Source organism: Sciurus vulgaris, assembly GCF_902686455.1.
Source record: "Sciurus vulgaris genome assembly, chromosome: 7".
NCBI classification, from domain to species: domain Eukaryota; kingdom Metazoa; phylum Chordata; class Mammalia; order Rodentia; family Sciuridae; genus Sciurus; species Sciurus vulgaris.
In genome coordinates this window covers 64,048,719-64,070,532 of record NC_136467.1, presented here as the reverse complement: position 1 = coordinate 64,070,532, position 21,814 = coordinate 64,048,719, and the positions used below count along the sequence as shown (strand labels likewise).

The 21,814-nt window shown below is 35.4% G+C and overlaps 1 protein-coding gene across 9 annotated transcripts in view; it reads right to left on the bottom strand.

Moving 5' to 3' along the window:
- Positions 1 to 2,041: 2,041 nt before the first annotated feature.
- The window catches only part of SIM1 (SIM bHLH transcription factor 1), a 74,655-nt gene continuing 54,882 nt past the window's right edge, over positions 2,042 to 21,814 (bottom strand). For all 9 annotated transcript variants that reach the window (XM_079148648.1, XM_079148647.1, XM_079148645.1 and 6 more), the window contains 2 exons: positions 10,282 to 10,681; positions 2,042 to 7,997 (listed from right to left, as the gene is read on the bottom strand). In XM_079148648.1, coding sequence (XP_079004774.1) covers positions 7,267 to 7,997; positions 10,282 to 10,681 — 1,131 coding nt within the window. In that variant the 3' untranslated portion in view covers positions 2,042 to 7,266. The remainder of the gene's footprint in view (positions 7,998 to 10,281; positions 10,682 to 21,814) is intronic.

The following is a 21,814-nucleotide window of genomic DNA, read 5'->3' as shown; positions in this document are numbered from 1 at the left end:
CTACTAGAAGAAAAAGTAGGCCCAACTCTCCACCATGTCAGCTTAGGAACTGACTTTCTCAATAAGACTCCTAAAGCACAAGAAATAAAATCAAGAATCAGTGAATGAGATGGTATCAAACTAAAAAGCTTCATCACAGAAAAAAAAAACAATCAAGAATGTAAATAGAGAGCCTACTACAGAATGGGAGAAAATCTTTACCAGCAGCACCTCAGACAGAGCATTAATCTCCACAATATACAAAGAACTAAAAAAATAAATAACACTCCCCAAAAACAAATAACCCAATCAATAAATGGGCTATGGAACTGAACAGGCTCTTCACAGAAGAAATACAAATGGTCAAAAAATATATGAAAAAATGTTCAGCATCTTTAGCAATTAGAGAAATGAAATCAAAACTACACTGAGATTCCATCTCATCCCAGTCAGAATGGCAATTATCAAGTATACAAGCAACAATAAATATTGGTGACGATGTAGGGAAAGAGTTCACTCATACATTGCTGGGGACTGCAAATTGGTACAACCCCCCAGGAAAACAGTATGAAGATTTCTCAGAAAACATGGAATGAAACCACCATTTGACCCAGTCATCCCACTCGTCAGTTTATACCCTAAGGATTTAAAATCAGCATACCACAGTGACACAGCTGCATCAATGTTCATAGCAGCTCAATTCACAATAGCCAAGCTATGAAACCAACCTAGGTGCCCTACAACAGATGAATGAATAGAGAAAATGTGGTATATATACACAATGGAATACTACCCAGTCATAAGGAAGAATGAAATTAAGGCATTTGCTCATAAATGGATGGAATGGAGAATATCATGCTAAGTGAAATAAGCCAATCCCCAAAAACCAAAGGCAGAATGTTCTCTCTGATATGTGGATGCTAACCCAAAACAAAGGAGGGGAAGATTCCAAGTTCATTGGACTAGTGAAAGGGGAATGAAGGGAAGGGAGGGAGGATGGTAACAGGAAAGATGGTAAAATGAATCGGACATATTTTTCCTATTCTCATATATAAACACATGACCAATGTAATCCACATCATGTACAAACACAATAATGGATCCCAATTTAAACAAGTTATACTTATTCTATGTATGTATAATATTTCAAAGTATACTGCACTGTCATGTAAAAAAATAATAAAAATACAAAAAATATTTAAAAATTCTAACACAATATTCAATAAATGTTGTGGATTAAATTGGAAGTGCAGTTATTTTCAAAAATAAAATAGATGAAAACAATTATATTTTCAGAAACAAAAGCAAACAAGTATTTTAAAGAAATATATTGCAAAACATCTGATAAATGCTGTAATAGTAATGACAGTGTTTCTGATATTTTGTTCAGATTTGTAAAAAGCTTTATGAAATATAAATAACATTTATATTGAATTAAAGAGATATTTATAAGTGTGTTCAATCAGTCAATGGAAATATCTAGGACACTTCAAGGTAAATCACAAATTCCTGGAACAAATAAATGAAATACCTAAGGGGTACTTATGAAAATGCTTGGAAGAGAACTTCTTAGAAATATATTTTTGTTTGACTTTAATTCCTAATTTTGAATTTTAAACATACTTTTAACTTCAGATCAAAAATTATTCTGGAAATATTTTTAATATGCTTTTGAATGAAAGCAAACTAAATCATCTCAATACTATAGGTTTTCTTTTCCCATAGGCATTAAAAATATAACATGTACCTTCAAACTTTTTACTTTATTTAGCAAAGTGGAGAAAGAACACCTGCTGAAAATGTCCTGATGAAACATTGAAAAACCATCCTCCAGTATCTAATAAGAATCAGATCTATTACTTAATAGTTAGTGGAAACATGCATGAGCTTCTATTCTTCAGTTCTTCATGTGTGCACAATGTGTACATGTGTGTATTTATGAGGGTAGAGTACCCATTCCAACAGAATCTAGAGCTGAAGTTGTCCTTGTTTCTTTACAGTCTTCTTGTTTACAAATGACACTCATAGAGATTTTTCTTTCAATGAATAATTCAGACTCAAATTGTATATTGGTAACTATATTTTAAAACAAAAAATTCCTCACATAATAAATACATTTTATGCACAATTAACTTCAAATTTACTTCAGAAAGCTATTTACAATATAAATAATTATAAATGGGAACACTTTGCAAGATATCATTGACATAGCTAATATTTTCTACTTTACATTCCAAAGTAAAAGTTCAAATTACAGCTTTATACTACAATATCACTAAAAACTATACATTGCAAGATGGTATTTGGAATAGTGGCAGTTAGCATCTTCTCACAAATATAATCCTTTCTGTAGCATGTCAGTCAAAAAACAAACAAAATATTTAATCTTTTTTGAAGTGCCTACTCATAGGTTTCATTTTTTGAAACATTTCCCTTTGGGAAAAATAACAAAAAAGTTACAGTACTTCTAAATTTTTTTCCATGCCAATTTCATTTTTTTCAAAATGTAAACACATCAGGATTAATGGGTATAAATTTAACTGTGATTAAACATGTCCCAAATCAGCAAATTGGGATAAACTCCTCCCATCTAGGTTTATGAAAGCCAAGTCTCTCATGCAGCAAAATCAAAATAGCAATAAATAAAACTACAAAAGTTTGGTTTAAAATTATCAATCAGGATTTCTTGTGTGATCCATCATATATATGTATGTATACATACATATATATACACACACACATACACACACATGATTGGATATGGCACATTTTTTAATACCGAAGGTGATAAAAAATCGTACTTTTCTCTCTGTGGTATGTATCATTTCTGCATATAGTCTTAAGCAATAGAACTCTGTGTTGTGTTGTGTGTGTGTGTGTGTGTGTGTGTGTGTGTGCTTTCTGCGTGAAGTCTTAGAGATAGAACTCTGAACAAACACGTATTTGGAAATGAGAACAATCGCACCTTTTGAGATTAAGCACTACCCGTACAACCTTTGTGCACAAAAACTGAGCACCACACAAAACTTTTCCCCCAAATATTTTCTATGTACGATACCTTTTGCCTGTGTCCATCGCTGTTCTATCCTCATTTAAAATTTGGAATGATGTTTTATCCATAATATGTTTCACAGTAAGAACTACCCAATAGATTTTGCTTAAACTTAAACCCCTATTCACAAAACCTTGACATTTACATAAAAGTTGAATCCACTTATTTGGAGAACTGCAGGATTTACATTCTTTATTAAGTAAAATTAAATGTATGTCTACATCTATGGTTTGAGTGAACTAGGGAGCCAAATCTGGGTATTTGAACTTTTTAAATCAGAAGGACTGTATTAAAGTGTAAGTTATTTCCCTAGACAAGGTTAGTGATCCCAAAATGGTCAGATACTCAGTTTTCCAAATATCGGCATTCACTCTGTCACTTCCCATTACTACTAGTGCTAATACATTGCACTGAATATCTTAGTAATGTCATGTTCTTCAAAGCGAAAGAGAGGAGAGAGCCTTCAAATATCAAATCTGTATTCAGAGTGTCTCTATTTAGCTGTACCATCTTCTAGCAAACTTATTGGTCTAGATCTTGGGAGCAGAAGTCTTTCATTGTATTTTAAAATATCTATGCATATTTTCCAATAATCTTGCATTAGAATCAATCCTCACCTTCCATTAAAAAAAAAAGAAAGAAAGAAAGAAAAATGGAGTATGTCATCCTTTTCTACAAGATCCCATTAAAACTTATTTTAAGTGGGATTCTCTGCCCAAAGGCAGCATGTGGCAGCAGGGTGTAGAGAGAATTAAGAACAGTACCCAGTGGAAATATTTTAGCTCTGTGAAATACAATCAGGAAATAGTAAGTGGTTTTTCTGTATAAATGCTGAAGGCAAATCATTTATTGCATCCTGTCTCATTTTGAATATCACATCAGCACTATTACATCATCTTGTATCAGGCAATTAGAAAAGCTAGCACATTAGATTCAACACATTATATCAAAAAAAAAAAAAAAAAAAAAAAAACTTGTGGAGCTGAAGCACACCTAATGTCTGACCTGTAGTGTCTGTGACCTTAATCTTATGCATCCCAAAATAACACATCATATATTCTCAACAATAATTTTAACAGAATTCCCCCAAGAAATATTGGGGAAATAATTATTTATCTCTTTGGTTACCCAGATTTTTTAATTGCTCAAAAACAGGTAAATTGGGCAGTAAAGGTATTCTTGCTGTCACTATAAAGCATGAGCTTTGCATCATCTAATGAATTATTACATACTGTAGCAGTATTATAGTACATGTTTATGAATTTCCCCAAAATGATGTTAAAAAGCATCCTTCTCTATATATTTCAATCAAATTTCATGGTTTTCAGCATTGTAGCAAAGTTATAGAAATCAAGGATTAAAATTAAAGCCAATTTAATTTCAATTTGAACTGATTAAGTTATTGGAAACATTTATTTTACATCCTATGTTTTTAAAAGATGCAGATGATATCTTCCTTATATGGAAATATGTTCCTGCACACATTTATAATGTAGATAAATACATTTTTACATATGCATATGAATAGTAAAAAGTTGCCTTGTCATAAAATGTCAACTTACTTTGGGTCATTTTATACTATCATACCATATTGCAACAGAAGAAAGTCATGTAATACTATGAGCCTGTAAGTTGTTATATGTAATGTAAAACAATTGCTACTATAAAATTTTCCTTTAGGAAATTAAATAGATGGTTATGTATTTAAATCTGGGCCAATCTACCCAAAATTTTAACCAAAATGTAATTTAGTTAATTTTGCTTCCTTTTAAAATATTGGTCATATCATTTTAAGGAGCATGATTTCTCATGATTACCCCCCATCTTCTCAGTTCATAATTTATTCCTTCCACTAATCAATTATCCTCCATATAAAAATTCCACTGAAATCCCTATAATGACAGTCTTTGCATTAGTATCTCAGTTCGTTTTCCTTGGTTCTTAAGTAGCCATTTCTCTGACAATATCTGTCCTTGACTCATTTGGAAGAATATATATCCATCAGTAGAACCCATCTGTATAGATTTCCTTTCCAAAATCTGCCACATTTTCCCAATATTTGTTTCTTTGAAACATATATCCTACAGAATTCTGCAAAACCTTTAGCATTCCTAAATCCTTTTTTCACATACAAATTGATCCTAATCCATTTTAAATATTCCAGGGGCTTCTCGAAAATAACTTTCTCAGAATTACTGAATGCTTTTTCTTATATAGTTTTAAATTTAACTTTTATTGTACTTTGAACATTTTTAAAGTGTATATGATAAACACCACTTTTCTCACTTACTTACACCTTTTTTTTTTTCATTTACATTGGCCGATGTCGCTGTCATATCCAAGAAATAGTTACTTCATGTAGCCTCTTCTCTCATGTACAAACAACTCAGTATTTGTCTCTCAAATTATCATTCAGATTGTCACCAACCAATGGACTGCCAAAAAACTATTAAATGATGAAAATATAGTTTTAATCCCTGAGCGTCCAATGCCATGTTCTGTTTTCAAACTTATAAGTTCCTTCAGTACATTCCCCTCCTCGGATTTGGCAGGAGTTAAACACATGAGACTTCTATGAAATATTACCTATGAAACTTCTCTAATCACTTCTGTCACTTTGCTTTGAATACTAAAGAACAGTGCATTTTTTAAAAATCTTGCTATATTTCTTCCCCCTCATAAATTTCTACCATCTACATTTTGGCTGAATCTAAAAAAAAAAAAAAGTTGACTGTAACTACCTGCCCCAGAGACCCCATATACCTGCTTAAGTCACAGAGCTTTTAGGCCTCTGCACATGTGCAGAAAAACCAAAATGATCAGTCCTGACAACTCACAACAGAGAGTTAACTACTTCAGAAGTTCTGTTCTGCTGTCTCAATGAACCACAGAATCATGGAACATTGAAGTTGCCTTACAGACCAGGAAACGGGGGCTCAGGCATGGTGAGGAATGCATTTATAGTCACAAAATTAAGTTACAGGCAGGGTCAGAACCCAAAGCCAGATCTCTGCATCTAGTCCATTGGTCTTTCTACTAGACCACACAGAGGTGAGGGCAAGTTTATTGTTTTTGTTGTTTACAAATAATAAGGAAAACGAGTACTTGTGTCTATTCCTTCAGACGGAGTACTCCTCTGGCCCTGTTAACCACTTGTCTATCTGCCTAAGCTTTTATCTTAGATTCTCTCCTGAGGCTTTCCATATGCTGACACATTGGCACATCTGTGCTTTGAAATGCTTTCAAACACTTAGACTGCTGTCATGTAGCACTTCACTGGTTTTCCTCAGTTATTTTTGCACTTATCAGCCTTTTTTCTTGGTGAATTGGTTTGAATTTTTTATTTGGTTGGTTTTATAAGGAAGCCCCAAATATGTGGTTTTACTATTCTGAGCCTTAATTTTTTTTTTTTTTTGAGATATAATTTCATTCTGCTCTGCCTCTGGCCTTTCCATCTCTAAACTACTTCCTATTGAGCACACCACATTTTTGATGTGCCTCCCAACATCTCAATGCCATTACTTAGAAAAACCTGCACTGCTATGTCAGTACACTTCTGGTCCTTGTCTAACTCAAAAGCAAGGTGGAAAATCACCACTTCCTGATCGCTTCTGATGGATACTAGGTGAACACTCGTTCCTGCACCACAGCCAGAACCATTTCTCTAATTTATGCCTGAACCAAATGAGCTGACTGGTTTGAAACCACAAAGAAATCAGTTTACAAGATGTAGCTCTTTCTTTCTAGTTATTTTGGGACTGGAAATTTCTTTCAGAAGCTTGATGTGGTAGAGTTAAGGAAATGTACCCATTTTGGTATATTTATGGGGTATATTCTCCATTTCTACATGTAAAGTAGACACAGCAGTTTGTAAAGGATGGTCTGTGGCTATGAGTTTCACTGGATCATCACAATAGAGTGTTGTCAATTCATCAGCCCTTTGATGTGGTCTGTACTACTTGATTTACATGCATATTTTTCAATTCAAAAATGTATATATTCTGGTTCCCATATAATTAGAGGGGCAATTTTTATATTGACTTCAGCTCCATTATCCATGTATAATCCTGAATGCTAATGTTATGTTTTCTTCGATTTTGCAGAAACACATGTCAAATACCCAGTAACTTAAATTATCCTCTAACAATCTGTGGCATAGTAAATGCTGGTAATGGGGCATTAAACTATAAATATGTTTCAGAGACCCTTGAAGAAAAAAATATTTTAGAAAAACATCAGCTTCCATTGGTTATTATAACAGATGTTCCCTTGTGTCCTTGTGCTGGGTCGGGCTGCATCCTTAGATGGGAAGTTACATCAAAGTGTGAGCCATTACAGCCCAAGGAATAGTTTCTAATGGTTTCACTGTCATATAAGTGCTCCAGGGCATATCCAGTTAATGTGTAAGCATGCTTATCAAAATACTGCCGGTGAGAGCCAAAGCAGTTTGGAGAGACAGCAGGATGGTCCCCCGCTGTCTGATGAGGAGACATATCTGAATGTAGATAGTCTTTAGCTAGGATCAAACTGGATTTTGAAATGCGATCAGAATTGGGGCTACTTATCCGAGACAGTGCAGTGGGACTGTTGTCATAGTCATTTTCATGGGGGCTCAGCATCTTTCCTTCTCTCTGTTGGAGGTGGTCACATGGCGAAGTGTTGGAAAGAGCAGAGCCATGGCAGACTTCACCTGTCGGTGGAGGCTGTTGGTAGTTCGCAAAACAGAGGGAGTGTTTTTTCCCAGCTCCGTTAATGGAAGCCAATTGGTCAGGGGGTGCTTTCCGTAGCTGCAATCTGTTCTCTTCTTCTTTAATCATTTGCTGGGTGGCTCTTATCAGAGTTTCAATTTTGCTAGGTTCATGGGGGCTGCTTTGATACTGCTCAGTGCGATATCGATCACCTGATTCACTGGCTGACCCAGGGTCTGGAGAGCTGACCACACTCTCTTCATCCCAATGACCTCGCCCTAAAAATCAAGAAAAGTAAAACAGTAAGTAGTCTCAAACTTCACAATTTTGTTTTAAATTAAGTGTATTTTTTTTCCTCTTAAAAATAACCTTGTATCATTTATTTTTAATATATGTAACAATATTTGAAACAGACACAGGTCTATATGCCAAAGTGTCACTTACTGTACTAGAATTCATATGTATATGGATTCATATAAAATCAGAAAATTTTAAGTTCAGGTGAAGCTTATAACAAATTTCTTAAAAGGCAAACCTTGTTCATGGGTTGTGAAGGTCTATTAGTGAAATAGTAAGGTGTTTTTACATTCATTTACACGTTATTGAAACTTCTCAATTGCAAATAATAAAAAGAAAGAACATAAAATTTGGTTTATGCTGATTTGTAGAGCAATGTTATGTTATATTGATGCTGAACTGAGTTTGAGGAGGAGAGTAACATAATCTGAACTATTCTCTATTCTAAACTAATCACTGAAAATAATAATATTTAATTAATTTAATTAATAAATTAAAATTAATATTGCTTAATGTATCTGCAATAGGGTTACAATAAAGATCTAATGTTAGAGGTTAGACAATCAAAGGTTAAAATGTAGCAATTTTAATAAAAGCCTATTTTGAACCCAGGACAGAGATCTAAGATGGAGGAATAGTGCTTCCAAAATAAATGCCATTAACAAAATTATTCTCAAAACTTTATGAAGACAATATAAAAAAGCAAGAAGAAAATCAGGTAGGAATGTCTGAGAGCTATAAACTGTTAAACACAGCAGAAAAGCCCTGGATTACACTATTCACTGCTTTCCTTCCCTCTTTTCTCCTTATTTTATTTCTAATATTTCCTTCCAGACCATGTAGGTTAAGCCAGGATTTTCATTTCACTGCTTTCTTTAGCAAGCAATTGCTTTTTGCCCTGGGTTTCCATTACTAGACTGCCAAAATGTTCCTTACTTCAGTACAAGTTGTTTACTCAAAGTAAAAGCAGAAAAATAAAAAAAAATAAATAAGAATGGAAACAAATTAAAATAACTCTGAAGGCCATCAGTGCCTTCGTAGTATCTGATAGACTTTATGGATGGAGACAACATTGTCTAGCACATTTCTCATCCTACAGACAGGAAGAGTCATATCAGAGCCTTCAGATCAATCCTAATATCACTGACTTAATTAAATAGGGGTTTTTCGGGTGTGTTTTGCTTTGTTTGTACTGGGGATTGAACCCAGGGGCACTTTACCACTGAGCCACCTAAGCCACAAACTTTTCATTTTTTATTTTGAGACAGGGTTTCCCTAAGTTGTTTAGGGTCTCACTAAGTTGATGAGGCTGGCCTCAAACTTGTGATTCTCTTGTGTCAGCCTCCTGAGCATCTGGGATTACAGGTATATTCCACTGTTCCTGTCCAAATTAATGAAATACTGAGGGTTTCAAAGAGCTTCCTGGATCCAACCTTGGAATGGATAGAGTGAGCTCTGCTTTACTTTGAAAGTAACACAGAAAAGCATTACCAAATTTATGATTACACAAATGGTATGCCTTTACGCCATGTACAAACAGAGAAACAACATGTATTCCATTTGTTTACAATAAAAAAAAGGAAAAAAAAAAAAAGAAAAGCATTACCAACAATCAAAGCTTTAACTGAAATGCCCATTTCCCATTTCTATGTGTTCACGAAGTTATGTAATAATCCAAAGGTGAAAATCTCAGTGGTTTCTATCTAGTTCTCCATCCTTAGTCAAAAGGGGCATTGTGGTTGTCATAGTGATGGAGGAAGGTTGGGCTGTTCCTGGTTCTTAATGTCCAAAGAGGCGGAATAGCTATGAGGTGAATGATAGTTCATAAAACAAAAATTGGCCTCTCCAGCATATCAATAGTGCCCTCATTGAGAAACACTGCTCAACTGAATGAGCCTACAGACTCTTGAAGTCCACCTTTGAAACATGGGAATATAGAAGAAAACAATACTTGAGAAATTTAACTGTATACATACAATAAATTCAATATGCTTAATAACTCCCTTAAACTTGATCTCTATACTTTATGATTTTAAAAAATGGAGATCATTTTTTCCCACCTGTCATAAATATATTCTTCGAACGTTACCAAAATCAATTCACTTAACTGAGTGGGCTTGGGTTTAAACCTCACTGATGTAAGTTTCTGACTTGTAAATCACAAGAGAAAACATGGGGGTCGGTGACTCCAGTGTCACACCTAGCATCTATAAACCTGCCCTGCAGCCTCAGGCAGGGCTGGGAAGTCCTTCCCATTGCTCTTACCGTGGATCCTGTGGATGGAAGCGATGTGCGGCATGCTGTTCTCATAGGCTTCTCTGCTCTCGGGGGAGGCCTTGGTCAGGGGCAGGGCTGCGCGAGAGCCCCACCAGGGCTCCCTCCCGGCCTGCGGCGTTCCCAGGAAGTACCTGCCTGCCTCACACCGGCCTCCCTCGCAGGCCTGGGTGTGGAAATGCCTCTCCTCCACCAGCCTGGAGTGGTCGAGAGAGAAGCCATAGCAGAGAGCGCTGCGATCTGAGAACTGCCGGTAGGCGCAGGACGCGTCGTGCTGCGAGCCCGGCCTGTCGGGGTCCAGGAGCTGCGGGGAGGCCGTGTCGGTCAGGGGACTGCCGCCCCACTGGCTGTCGTGGTCGGATTCCGATCTTTCCGTGTGAAATCCCGAATACTGAAACCAAGGAGGGGAGAAGAGTCATTTCAAAAATAAAGTCGTTTAAACAAACCAAAAAAAAAAAAAAAAAGAAGCCATTATTTCTGCAAGCACCCCTAAGGTCTTATTGGCGTGAGTCAGCCTCAGAAGACTCACTAGCACCGCTGCTGGGCACCACTAATTTGGAATCGCTTGATTAGTTAAATAATGCCTCCATAGAAAATCCTTTTGGCTGATGAAAGGACAACAAACACTGAAGTCCTAGGCACCGCACCAGGTGCTTCGTGTGAATAATCTCAGGTAGTCTGGTAACACTTTAATGGTGATATTAGCACCCCACTGTGTGGATAGAGGAGCTAAGACTCAAAGCGGGAAGACGATTTGCCTGAAGCCACCAGGTTAGCAGGTAACGGAATCAAAATTCAAACCCAAGTTCTTCATCACTATCCAAATGGAACTGCCACCAAAAAGAAAAAAGGAAAAAAAATGCCAAGAAACCTCTATATATTTTGTTACTCTTCACTTTCCTACATTTCTTCTTAATTAGGAAAAGAAAACAAAAACTAAAGTTCAAGGCACCAATGTGCTTTGAATCTTAGTCTTCATACTAGACTGTTAACTGAATACTTTGCTGGGTACATGGTAGAATAGTTAATGCTTACCTAATTCAGTTGCAATATAACTTTTGAAAAGTCTTGTCCCATATAAGCTGGGTTTATTCACTAGGGTATGTTTCTTTCTCAAGTGGAATTTCAGTACCTAAGGATCATCAGAATAAGAAAACAAGCCACAGGTCCTATTGTCCTGGTTGAAAATACGTGGCTTACCTACTACTAAATTATCTAGAGGTGTTTAAAGAAAAGGTAAAATGCTCTCCGGATCTCCCTAGGAAGTATGCTCAGTTTGAAGACCTTCATGAGCCACTAAAATTGGTAATATAATAATTTCTCCCAATGTTTGGTTTCCTAATGCCAAACACGATTCTAGGCACTACTTAGAGCTCTCCAGCTGTGACAGTAATAGATGCCATTTATTGAGAGCTTACTGTGTGCCTGTTAATATGCTAATCAAATATGCATCACACCATTTAATCCTCATAACCACTCTAATAGAGCTATTAATTAGCTCTATTTAGTAGATGAGGAAACCACATTGCTGAGAGTTTTAATAAGATGCCACAGCCACCCCCTGTCTAGCTGGTCTCAAAGCCTGTACTCCAAACTGCAATTTTACACTCGAGATAAAGCACTGTTGTTGTAGAAAGGGAGGAGAGGAAAACAGGATCCAGTATTAAAGAGACACACAGTTATGGGGCAGGAAGCTTTATAGTCCCTGGAACCAAAATATAAGACCACTGTATATTTTCTTTCTTAACCCATAAGAAAGAGGTATGTGGTGTTGCTCAGGGAGAGGGAAAAGCCCTAAGCTGCACCATTCTGTCCTCATTACATGCTAGTTGAGTAAGTTTCACTATGCTGAGGCCTTCACAGGACAAGGCAAACTCTTCACTTCCTACTAGGCCCATTCTGAGCAAGAAAAAGAACCCTGACTCTTCCCACCACAATGCAAACAGGCAACTCAGCTGAGATACACCAGTTCTTCTTAGAATACTCCAAAGCATACTAATAAATATAGCATGCTCAGGATAGACTGCTATACAAATTCCAGGTTCGTTATTTCCTCACTACCATTTTTAACTGTTATCTTAATTAATTCCTAAATGAATACATGAACTATCAGTATATTCCATTAAGAAAATAAATAGGAAATCCAACTTTTCTCCTGCAGGAGGGTAAAATGGAAAACATCGAAGCTTCTTGAGATTTGGTTCCCTGTATCACACCTTCCACAAGCTACCAGTTTTTCTCCCATTGAACACTCTTTCGACAAGATGCCACCTTCACTTTCACAGAAGCAAGAGATGGCACCTCTGGTCTCACTGAGTGCAGATCCAAGTGCTATACATACATCCTTTGGTAACTCCACTCATCTGCTTAGAGAAATTCAGAGAAACTCAAACCATCAGAGCTATTCCAAGCTAGGAGTTGTCCAGACTCTGCTTGTTTTTATAAAAGTATAAACCAGGCCTATTTCTGAAGCACTCTAGTCAAGACTTTTGAGCCCTTTTGAGAGGGGAAAGAGCTTTCCCTGAGTGTATATGGGAAAGTGCTATTGGCGCAGCAGAGAAGAACATTCTGTCCTTCACTCACAAAGAAAATTCAACACAAGGTAACCTTGGCATACATGAGGTACACATTTCAAGAGTACCCAGAGGAGAATTTGAAGGATAAGTCTCTTGTCAATAACCCAGTAACTACAGGAAATACACTGCCCTGAGACTGTCAAGCAGGCAGAAGTTGGGTGGTTCAGTTAGACCAAGACCTCACACTGCTTTGGAGTTACAGAGGAAAAGACTAGCAGTCAATTCTTTCTTTCTTTCTTTTTTTTTTTTTTAAGGAAAATTGTGGACTTGTACCAGCACACACCATCAAAATTCCGATCCACGTTTATTCCTTTAAAATGAACTGCACTAGGTGTAAATTTGTTGAGAACTCTTTAACCCCATTATTTGGTCTGAAATATTTCAGGTGTTCATTAAATGTTGGAGAAAAGAGAGGAAGATAGCTAATGTATACAGTGAGTACAGAGTAAAGAATGAATGCTGCATAGAAAGGCTCCCAGTCTGCCTTAGGTCTACTCATGCCATTTACTACATTCAAGCTTGTAGGCAAGTGATTTAGTTCCTTTACCAGAAAAAAGATTGTGATGATACTAACCCACAAAGGACTGAATCAGAATTAGGGTCATGTAATGGAAGAGGTGTTAGGGACAGGTAGCCATGAGAATTTGTTTCAGGTTTGCCCCTAGCATAACTTCCAGAGTGGCCTTGGGAAAATTACTTCATCCTTCTTAACCTTATTTGTAAAATGATATATTAGGTTAGATTAGACATTCTCTAACTTTTCTTTTAGCTCTAATGTTTTATATGATTCAGCAATTATTTTATAGCCTTTCCAGTGTTGAATCATGATTTCTATGTCTGTCCCTTTATTTCACTTATTTAAGAGATCATTGTTGAGAACTATAACTTAAGGCAGAGAATTTTTATAGTCATGGTTGTAAGAAAGCTATGATGTAAGTGAAAATTTTATTATATTGCCAATTTACCCCCAAGTATCCCATTATGACACAATTTATTAGGAATTACATGATGCCTTTGGTCAATAAAGGATTATTTTCAAGAGTATGAAGGACACTTTGTAGTTCTGAGTATAAAGGATGATAAAAGCCACTTGAATCTGAATTTGTTCATACATACTCCTTTCAAGATTTTTTTTTTTGGGGGGGTACTGGCAATTGAACCCAGGGATGCTTAACCAGTAAGCCATGCTACCAGTCCTTTTTATTTTTTACCTTGAGACGAGGTCTCACTGAGTTGCTGAGGCTGGCTTTGAATTTGCCGTCCTCCTGCCTCAGCCTCCTGAGCATGTGGTAGTACAGGTATGCACCACCATGCTGGCATCCTTTCAAGATCTTTAGGAAGCACAGATAAAGCCACACATGACCCAAACCATTAGCATGACTAGGAGTCAAAAAATAAAACTAACTTCAAATTTCTAACAAATAAAAATTAAAAGTTCAAAATTAATTACTATGAACCTTTGGATGTAGATAAAGGGAGGCTTAAGAGACTCAATTAAAAAAAAAAAAGAGCTTAGGACATAGACAAAGTTAGACAAATCACTCTCAGAAAGAAAAAGTATGATATCAAATGCCAGAATATGAATATGTCAGTATTTGGTGTTCACAGCACTGGTCACAGGGAAGGGTCTCAAAAGTGTGAAAAATTCAAAGTGGCAGTCATTAAAAAATGTCATCTCCATATGAGACTATAAATTGAGAATGGGTTTTGCTCCTCAGAGACAGCAGTGAAAGGAAAGAAGGAAGGGGGAGAGGCGAGAATTTAGTAGACATGAAAAAAAAAAATAAAGCACAGGACAGGCTAAACCTATCCTCTCATGTTCCCCATCCCACCACACTTTATCCAGTCAAAAAAATCATATTTCACAAACTGACAGGAAAGGGTGTTCTTGAAATAGTATCACAGTCCATGAAATGCTAAGGAGTAGGGGAAACATTAAACTTCATATAAAACCCCTGTGGGAGACAGTAGAATTAATCAGACATAACTTTTCTATGTTCATATATGAGTATATGAACAGTGTTAAATCCACACCATGTACACACAAGAATGGGAAGTTATCCTCCATGTATGTATGATATGTGAAAATAACACTCTACTGTCATGTATTTCTAAAAAGAACAAATAAAAAACTTTTTAAACTAAATATTAAAAATACAGAAAACTAAAATAAAAAGGTAAAAAATAAAACCCCTGTAGAAGGAAATGGAAATACAAACACTTCAGCTAATAAAAGTTCTCATAAAATAGCTAACTGTGAAAAGGAAAACTGTAAGACAACACTTGACACTGAATTAAGTGCCCTTGACAAGCATTTGAAGATACACATGGGCACATAAACTCATACATACATACATGGATTCGCACGGCTGGAATATGGAATCAGAAATTTTAAAACTAGGCCGTGAACCCCCAAAAAATCACCGCAGGGCTGGGGGTGCATCTCAGTGGTAGAGCACTTGCCCTGGTTTGATTCTTCACACTGCAAAAAAATACAAAACCCTACCACCACAAAATAAGAAAAAAGTGCAAAGAAAACTGACCAAACTCAAAGAAAGAAAATAAGTAAAGAGAAAATTGCAAGTCTTGAAAAAGAGAACAGATTTAAATGAAAGTTTAATCAAGAAATTTGAAGGAGACTGGAAAATATTTAAGGGAACAAAAATTATAAAAATTAAAGGGATGAGAAAGTGGGTAAGAGGAGATTTTAAGAAGGTTTGATCTATGCACAACATTTATATAGAAGGCAAAGGAATTAGAATTGTTAATACTATTTATAAAAGAAGAATGAAGTAAGAGAATCTGTCCATTGAATTTCAAAACTCACTATGTAGCTACTATAATGAAGGCCATGTGGTATTCATGGACAGACACATGGGCAGCTCAATAGAACAGGACACAGAAGCCAGAATAGAGACCCACACAAATATTCCCAAATGACTTTTGACAATTCAGTGAAGAAAAGTTAGACTTTTCACCATTAGAGGTTATTTTTAAATAACTCAAAAGGATCACAGACCTAAATGTAAAACCTAAAATATAAACATTTTTAGAAAATAACATAAGAAATCTTCAAGGTCTAAGGCTATGTAAATAGTTGTGAGACTTGACAACAAAAGCACAATCTATAATATGAAAAAATAGACAAATTGAACTCAATTGAAATTAAAAATTTTTGCTTTGCAAAATACCTGTTCAGAGGATGAAAAAGTAAGCTACAGACAGGGAGAAAACATTTACAAATCACATATTCAACAAAGAACTAAATATCTAGAATATATAAAGAACTCCCCAAACTCAAAATTTTTTAAAAAGGTAAAAGATATGAAGCAGCATTTACCAGACAGGATATACAGATGGTAAATAATCACATGAAAAGATGTTCAAGAACCTTAGTGCCTAGGGAGATGCAAATTAAAACCACAATAAAATATCAAAACACACCTACTTGACTAGCTAAAATATAAAGTAGTGACAATACCACATGCTGGCAAAGATGCAGGGAAACTAGATAACTCATACAATGCTGTTAGGAATGTTTAAATGGCTTGACCACTCTGGAAAATAGTTGTTCAACCCCTCTTAATAACCTAAATGTGCAATTACCATATGCAACCCTGGGCATTTATCCCAAAGAAATGAAAACTGTATTCATACCAAAGTCTCATATGAATACCTATAGTAACTCCCCACCCCTGTCACTTACAGGTCTTCTTTAATTGTTTTTTTCTTAATTATTTCTAAATTATTTTACCATTTTACCCATTTTTTTAGTGTACAGTTGAGTGGCATTAAGTACATTCACAATGCTGTGCAACCATTACCACCAAACATCTCCAGAACTCTCATTTTGCAAAACTGAACTCCATGCCCATTGAACAATAACTCCTAATTCCCCTCTCACTCTAATCCCTGTCAAGCACATCCTACTTCCTATTTCTGTAAATTTGACTATTCTAGGTATCTCGTGTAGGTGAAGACACACACTACTTGTCTTTTTGTAACTGACTTATTTCTAAGGCTGGATAATATTATTTACATATGTTATATTTTGTTTATCCACTCATTTATTAATGGTTTTTTGGGTTGTTTCAACATTTTGGCTATGATGCCTTGATAAACATATGTGCTGTAATATATCTTGAGACCCTGGCTTCAACCCTTTTGGGGTTATTTTTAATCTGCACACTCACTGACACATTATTTTCTGTGATATGTGTTTATAGTAGCCATCTTAATGGGTATAGTGGGTATTTCACTGTGGTTTTTAATTGAATTTTCATAATGATTAGTGATCTTAAGCATCTTTTCATGTATTTATTAGCCATTTGTATATCTTATTCGAAGAAATGTTTATTCAAGTGCTTTGCCCATTTCCATGGTTGTCTGGTTTTTGTTATTGAATTGTTACATCAGCTTTTTCCCCCCTGAAGGTGTTGGTACTAAACAAATGCTCCTCCACTGCGCTACAGCCCTAGCCCAGATTTATTTTTAATAGACAAAAACTAGAAATAACCCAGATATCCTCCAAAAGGTGAATGGTTAAACAGAATGCATTATAACCACACCATGGAACATTACTGAACAATAAAAAGGAATCAAGTACTGATTCATGTAACAAGCTGAATGAATTCTGCTGAGTGAAAAAAAAGGCCAATCTCTAAAGATTGTATGATTCCATTTACATAACTTTTTGATGATAAATTTAAGATATGAGGAACAGATTAAGTGCTTGCTAGAGGTTAGGGATAAAGGTAGGGATGAGAGAGAAGTAGAAATGTTAGTTGGCTTTGCATCAATGTGACCAAAATACCTGACAAGAAAACTTAGAGGAGGAAGTTTAGTTCGGGATCACAGTTATAGAGGTTCAGCCCATGGTCAGCTGACTCCATTGCTTTGAGTCTGAGGTGAGACACACATTCTGTGTAAGGTATTGCAGAGGAAAGTTGCTCAGTTTATGGCAACCAAGGAACAGAAAGAGAGCAAGTAGCCAGAGACAAGACATAGTCCAAGGCACACCCCCCAGTGACCAACTTCCTCCAGCCATACCCCATCTACCTACCTACAGTTACCACCCAGTAGTCCATTCAAATTATTAATCCAGCATATGGAAAAATCCATCAATGAGGCCATAGCTCTCATAATCCAATTTCTTCACCTTTAAACACTACTACCTTGTCTAACACATGAGCTCCTTAGGGAAAATTTTTAGATTCAAACCATCACAGGAAAAATGCAAGATCCTTCTGGTGATTAAATTGTTTTGTACCTTGGCAGTAACAATGCAATGTCATGGTTTTGATATTATAATAAAGCTTTGCTAGATATTCTCATTGGTGGAAACCAGGTAAAGAGTCTACCAAATTTCTCTCTTAAAATTGTATGTAAATTTGCAACTTTTATCAAATTGCATGCCACAATTGTGTTAATTTATTTAAAAATTAAAAGTTCAATTAAAAATAGAAAATAACAAATCTAAAAAATGCATTAGATGTAGCATAAGACACACAGTAAGTATGATATAAAATGGTATGACAGAGTCAAGCCAAATTTTATCAACCACATCAGTAAATGACAATAGGCTGAAATCCCTAATTAAACAAATATTTTCAAACTGACTCATAGGAAAAAACCTAACTTTATCTTGATAAGAGGACATGCTTAACACAGTGTTTCAAAGGCCTAAAAGTAATGGAAGAGGCAAATATAAATAAGGCAAACATAAACAATAAGAAAACAGGAGTCGGGATACTAAAATCAAAGTCAAATTCAAGTTGAAAAAGCATTAAATGCAGCAAAACCAAAGTTTTTTTTTTTTTTACATTGCTAAAAGCCACAATTCACTAAGAAAGTTTGACTGTTGTAACTATCACTGCATCAAATAACACAGCAATGCCATCTATACAAAACAGAAACCATAGGAAATTGAAGGAAAAACGGAGAGAGACAATCACATTAGACTCACACACCACTCTCAGTATAATCCAGATAAAATGAGTTTAAGTTTATAAGAAATTATAGAAGATTTTTAAAAGATTAGTAAAATTTTATGGCTCTGTGTAAAACTTTACATACTGATAACAAAGAAGAAAACTTAATGACATATATACATCAAAACTGACCAAATGTTAGGTCACAAAGAAAACCTTAGTGAATTTCATGAAATAGAAATATCATAAGCAACACTCTCTGATTCCAATGAATTAAGAATTGAAATTAAAAGCAAAATTTTAAAAGTCTTTCCACCTGAAAATTTAAAAAGTAACTACTAAGTAATTCTGGAAGAAAAAGAGGTGAACACAAACACAAATTATATAAATTAAATTACAGAATTTCTGGAGAAAGGATAGTGAAAACATGGTATTCAGACTGAGGACATACATAGTTTTAAACATCTAAATCAATTAAACTGAAAGAATAAAAGTAAATTCAATTCTCAACTCAAAAAACTTGAAATAACAGTGAAAAATGTTCAAAGAAACTCACAGGAAATATAAAATTAGCCTTAAAACATATTAAAAGATATTTAATTTCCTAATAAGATAAATGTGAATTAAAACAACACTGAGATACAATTTCTCATCCATCAGATTAGTAAAAATTCAAAAGCTCAACAATATATTATTTGGTATTCCCATATGTTATTAGTGGAATTTGACAATACCTAACAAAAGCAGCCTTTACCATTTGGCCAAGAAGTGTCCCACTTCTAAGAAGTTATCCTAAAAATACATCTCCAATATTAGAAAATAATTATACATAAGATTACTCATTATATATGTGTAATTGCAAAATATTAGAAATCACTCAAATGTTCAAATTAGTTCAATAAAATTAGTAACAATATACATACAAACAGGTTAGTAGGCAGTTGTACTTTTTAAAATAGGAAAGCATACACATGAGAGAAAATTAAGTGTGTGTATGTGTATTAAATATGCTGCATTTCATATAAGAAAAAATAAGAGAAGTAAAATATACACATATCTTCTAGCTTTTGCAAAAGAACCACAGGAAGGACAAGCCAAATAACAAGCAAATTGGTTACCTAAGGGAGACAGGGGGAGAAAGAGACTGAAAGGATAGAGGTGGGAAATATAAATATATTTCTTATCCTTATCTGCTGAAAGGGCCTAGAAGAATGGCATGCCAATAGTATAAGCATAATTAATATGTGACTCAGGTTATAGATGCCATTCTCCACTAAAAGGAACCAAGATTCCTTGGAGAAATAGCTAATTCCAGGATAAGGGCAGGAAAAGTACAATGTGAACCTGCAATGCAACATCTTTGGGGGCCAAAAAGTAGGAAAGTGCTCCAAAAAATGAAATGATGGGGATGTGTCAAAGACAGGGGAGCCAGGTTCAGTGGCATAAGCCTGTAATCCCAGCAGTTAAGGAGGCTGAGGCAGGAAGATCAAGTGTTCAAAGCCAGCCTCAGCAAAAGCAAGGTGCTAAGCAACTCAGTGAGATCCTGTCTCTAAATAAAATGCAAAATAGAGTTGGGGATGTGGCTCAGTGGTCAAGAGCCCCTGAGTTCAATTCCCAGTACTTTCCACAAAAAAAAAAGGGGGGGGGAGCCAGTTTGAAGGAATTCCCTCAGTTCAAACATGAAAAACTTAAGTAACAGTAAATAAGGACAGTAATGAATGAATTTTAATCTGATAAATAAATATAGGAATCCAGGAGTTCATAGTAATAAATAGGAGGAGAAAGAGGAATTTGCCTTACAGAAGAGTGCCAACTGATAAGTGAAGAGGGAGTAGTTGAGTTTGAAAATAAATTTTTTGTATTCATTCCAACAAAGTTTTTTTCGAGCACAATAATCATAGATGATAATTCTAAGGGGGAAATTCTAATGAATAATAGGCTATTTTTGTGGTTTTAAAAAGTCTCCCCCACAGATTGTTTTTTAATTAAAATTAAAAGAATAGCAATTATACCATAGAGAACCCTGATGACACCTTGAGCAGGTAATCAAAATTAACCTCTCCATCCAACTCAGAACAGATGGACACCATGCCCATCTGGATGTCTGAAGATATAATCCTACCTATGAAGTATTCCAGCAGAAAAGGTACACTCAGAATTTAACTAAGAGGAGGAAGCACACAAACTCACGTCCAAAAAAAAATCTGTAAAGTAACTGGGCTCTATTCTTCAAAAATGCCAAGGACATGTGAAAGAAATAGCAAAGATAAAGAATGGTTCAGAGACATGACAATTAAATGCAGTGCAAACTCCAGGACTGAATTTTTTCTAGAAGATAAACAACAAATGCTATAAGGGATATTACTAGGGAATCTTACATCTGGACTCTAAGATTAGATTAAAATATTTTATTAAGATTAAATTTCCTGCTGGGTGCGGTGGTGCACACCTGTAATCCCAGCAGCTCAGGAGGCTGACGCAGGAGAATTTCAAGTTCAAAGCCAGCCTCAGCAAAAGAAAGGCACTAAGCAACTCAGTGAGACCCTGTCTCTAAATAAAATACAAAATAGGACTGGGGATGTGACTCAGTGGTCAAGTGCCCCTGAGTTCAATCCCCAGTACCCCAAAATGAAAGAAAGATTAAATTTCCTGATTTTGATAATTGCTATGGTTATGTAAGAGAATGTTCTTGTCCTCAGAAAATACACAATGAAGTATCAAGGTTTAGGTAAAGAGTCATCATATATGTAACCTACTCTCAAATAGTTCACAAATAACAAGGGCAAAAGGGAAAAGAGAAAGGGAACCATAAACAAATATGGTAAAATGTTAAGCACTAGTGAATTTACCTAGGGGATACAGTCTTGCAACTTCTCTGCAAATATGCAATCACTTCAAAATAAATATTTAAAAACTTTTTAAATCCTGTAGAGTAAATATGTCTTATTTTTTATTTGAAACAAAGTTCTTTGTATAATTGACACTTTTCTGAAGAAACAGAAACTTTTTAAATGAAGC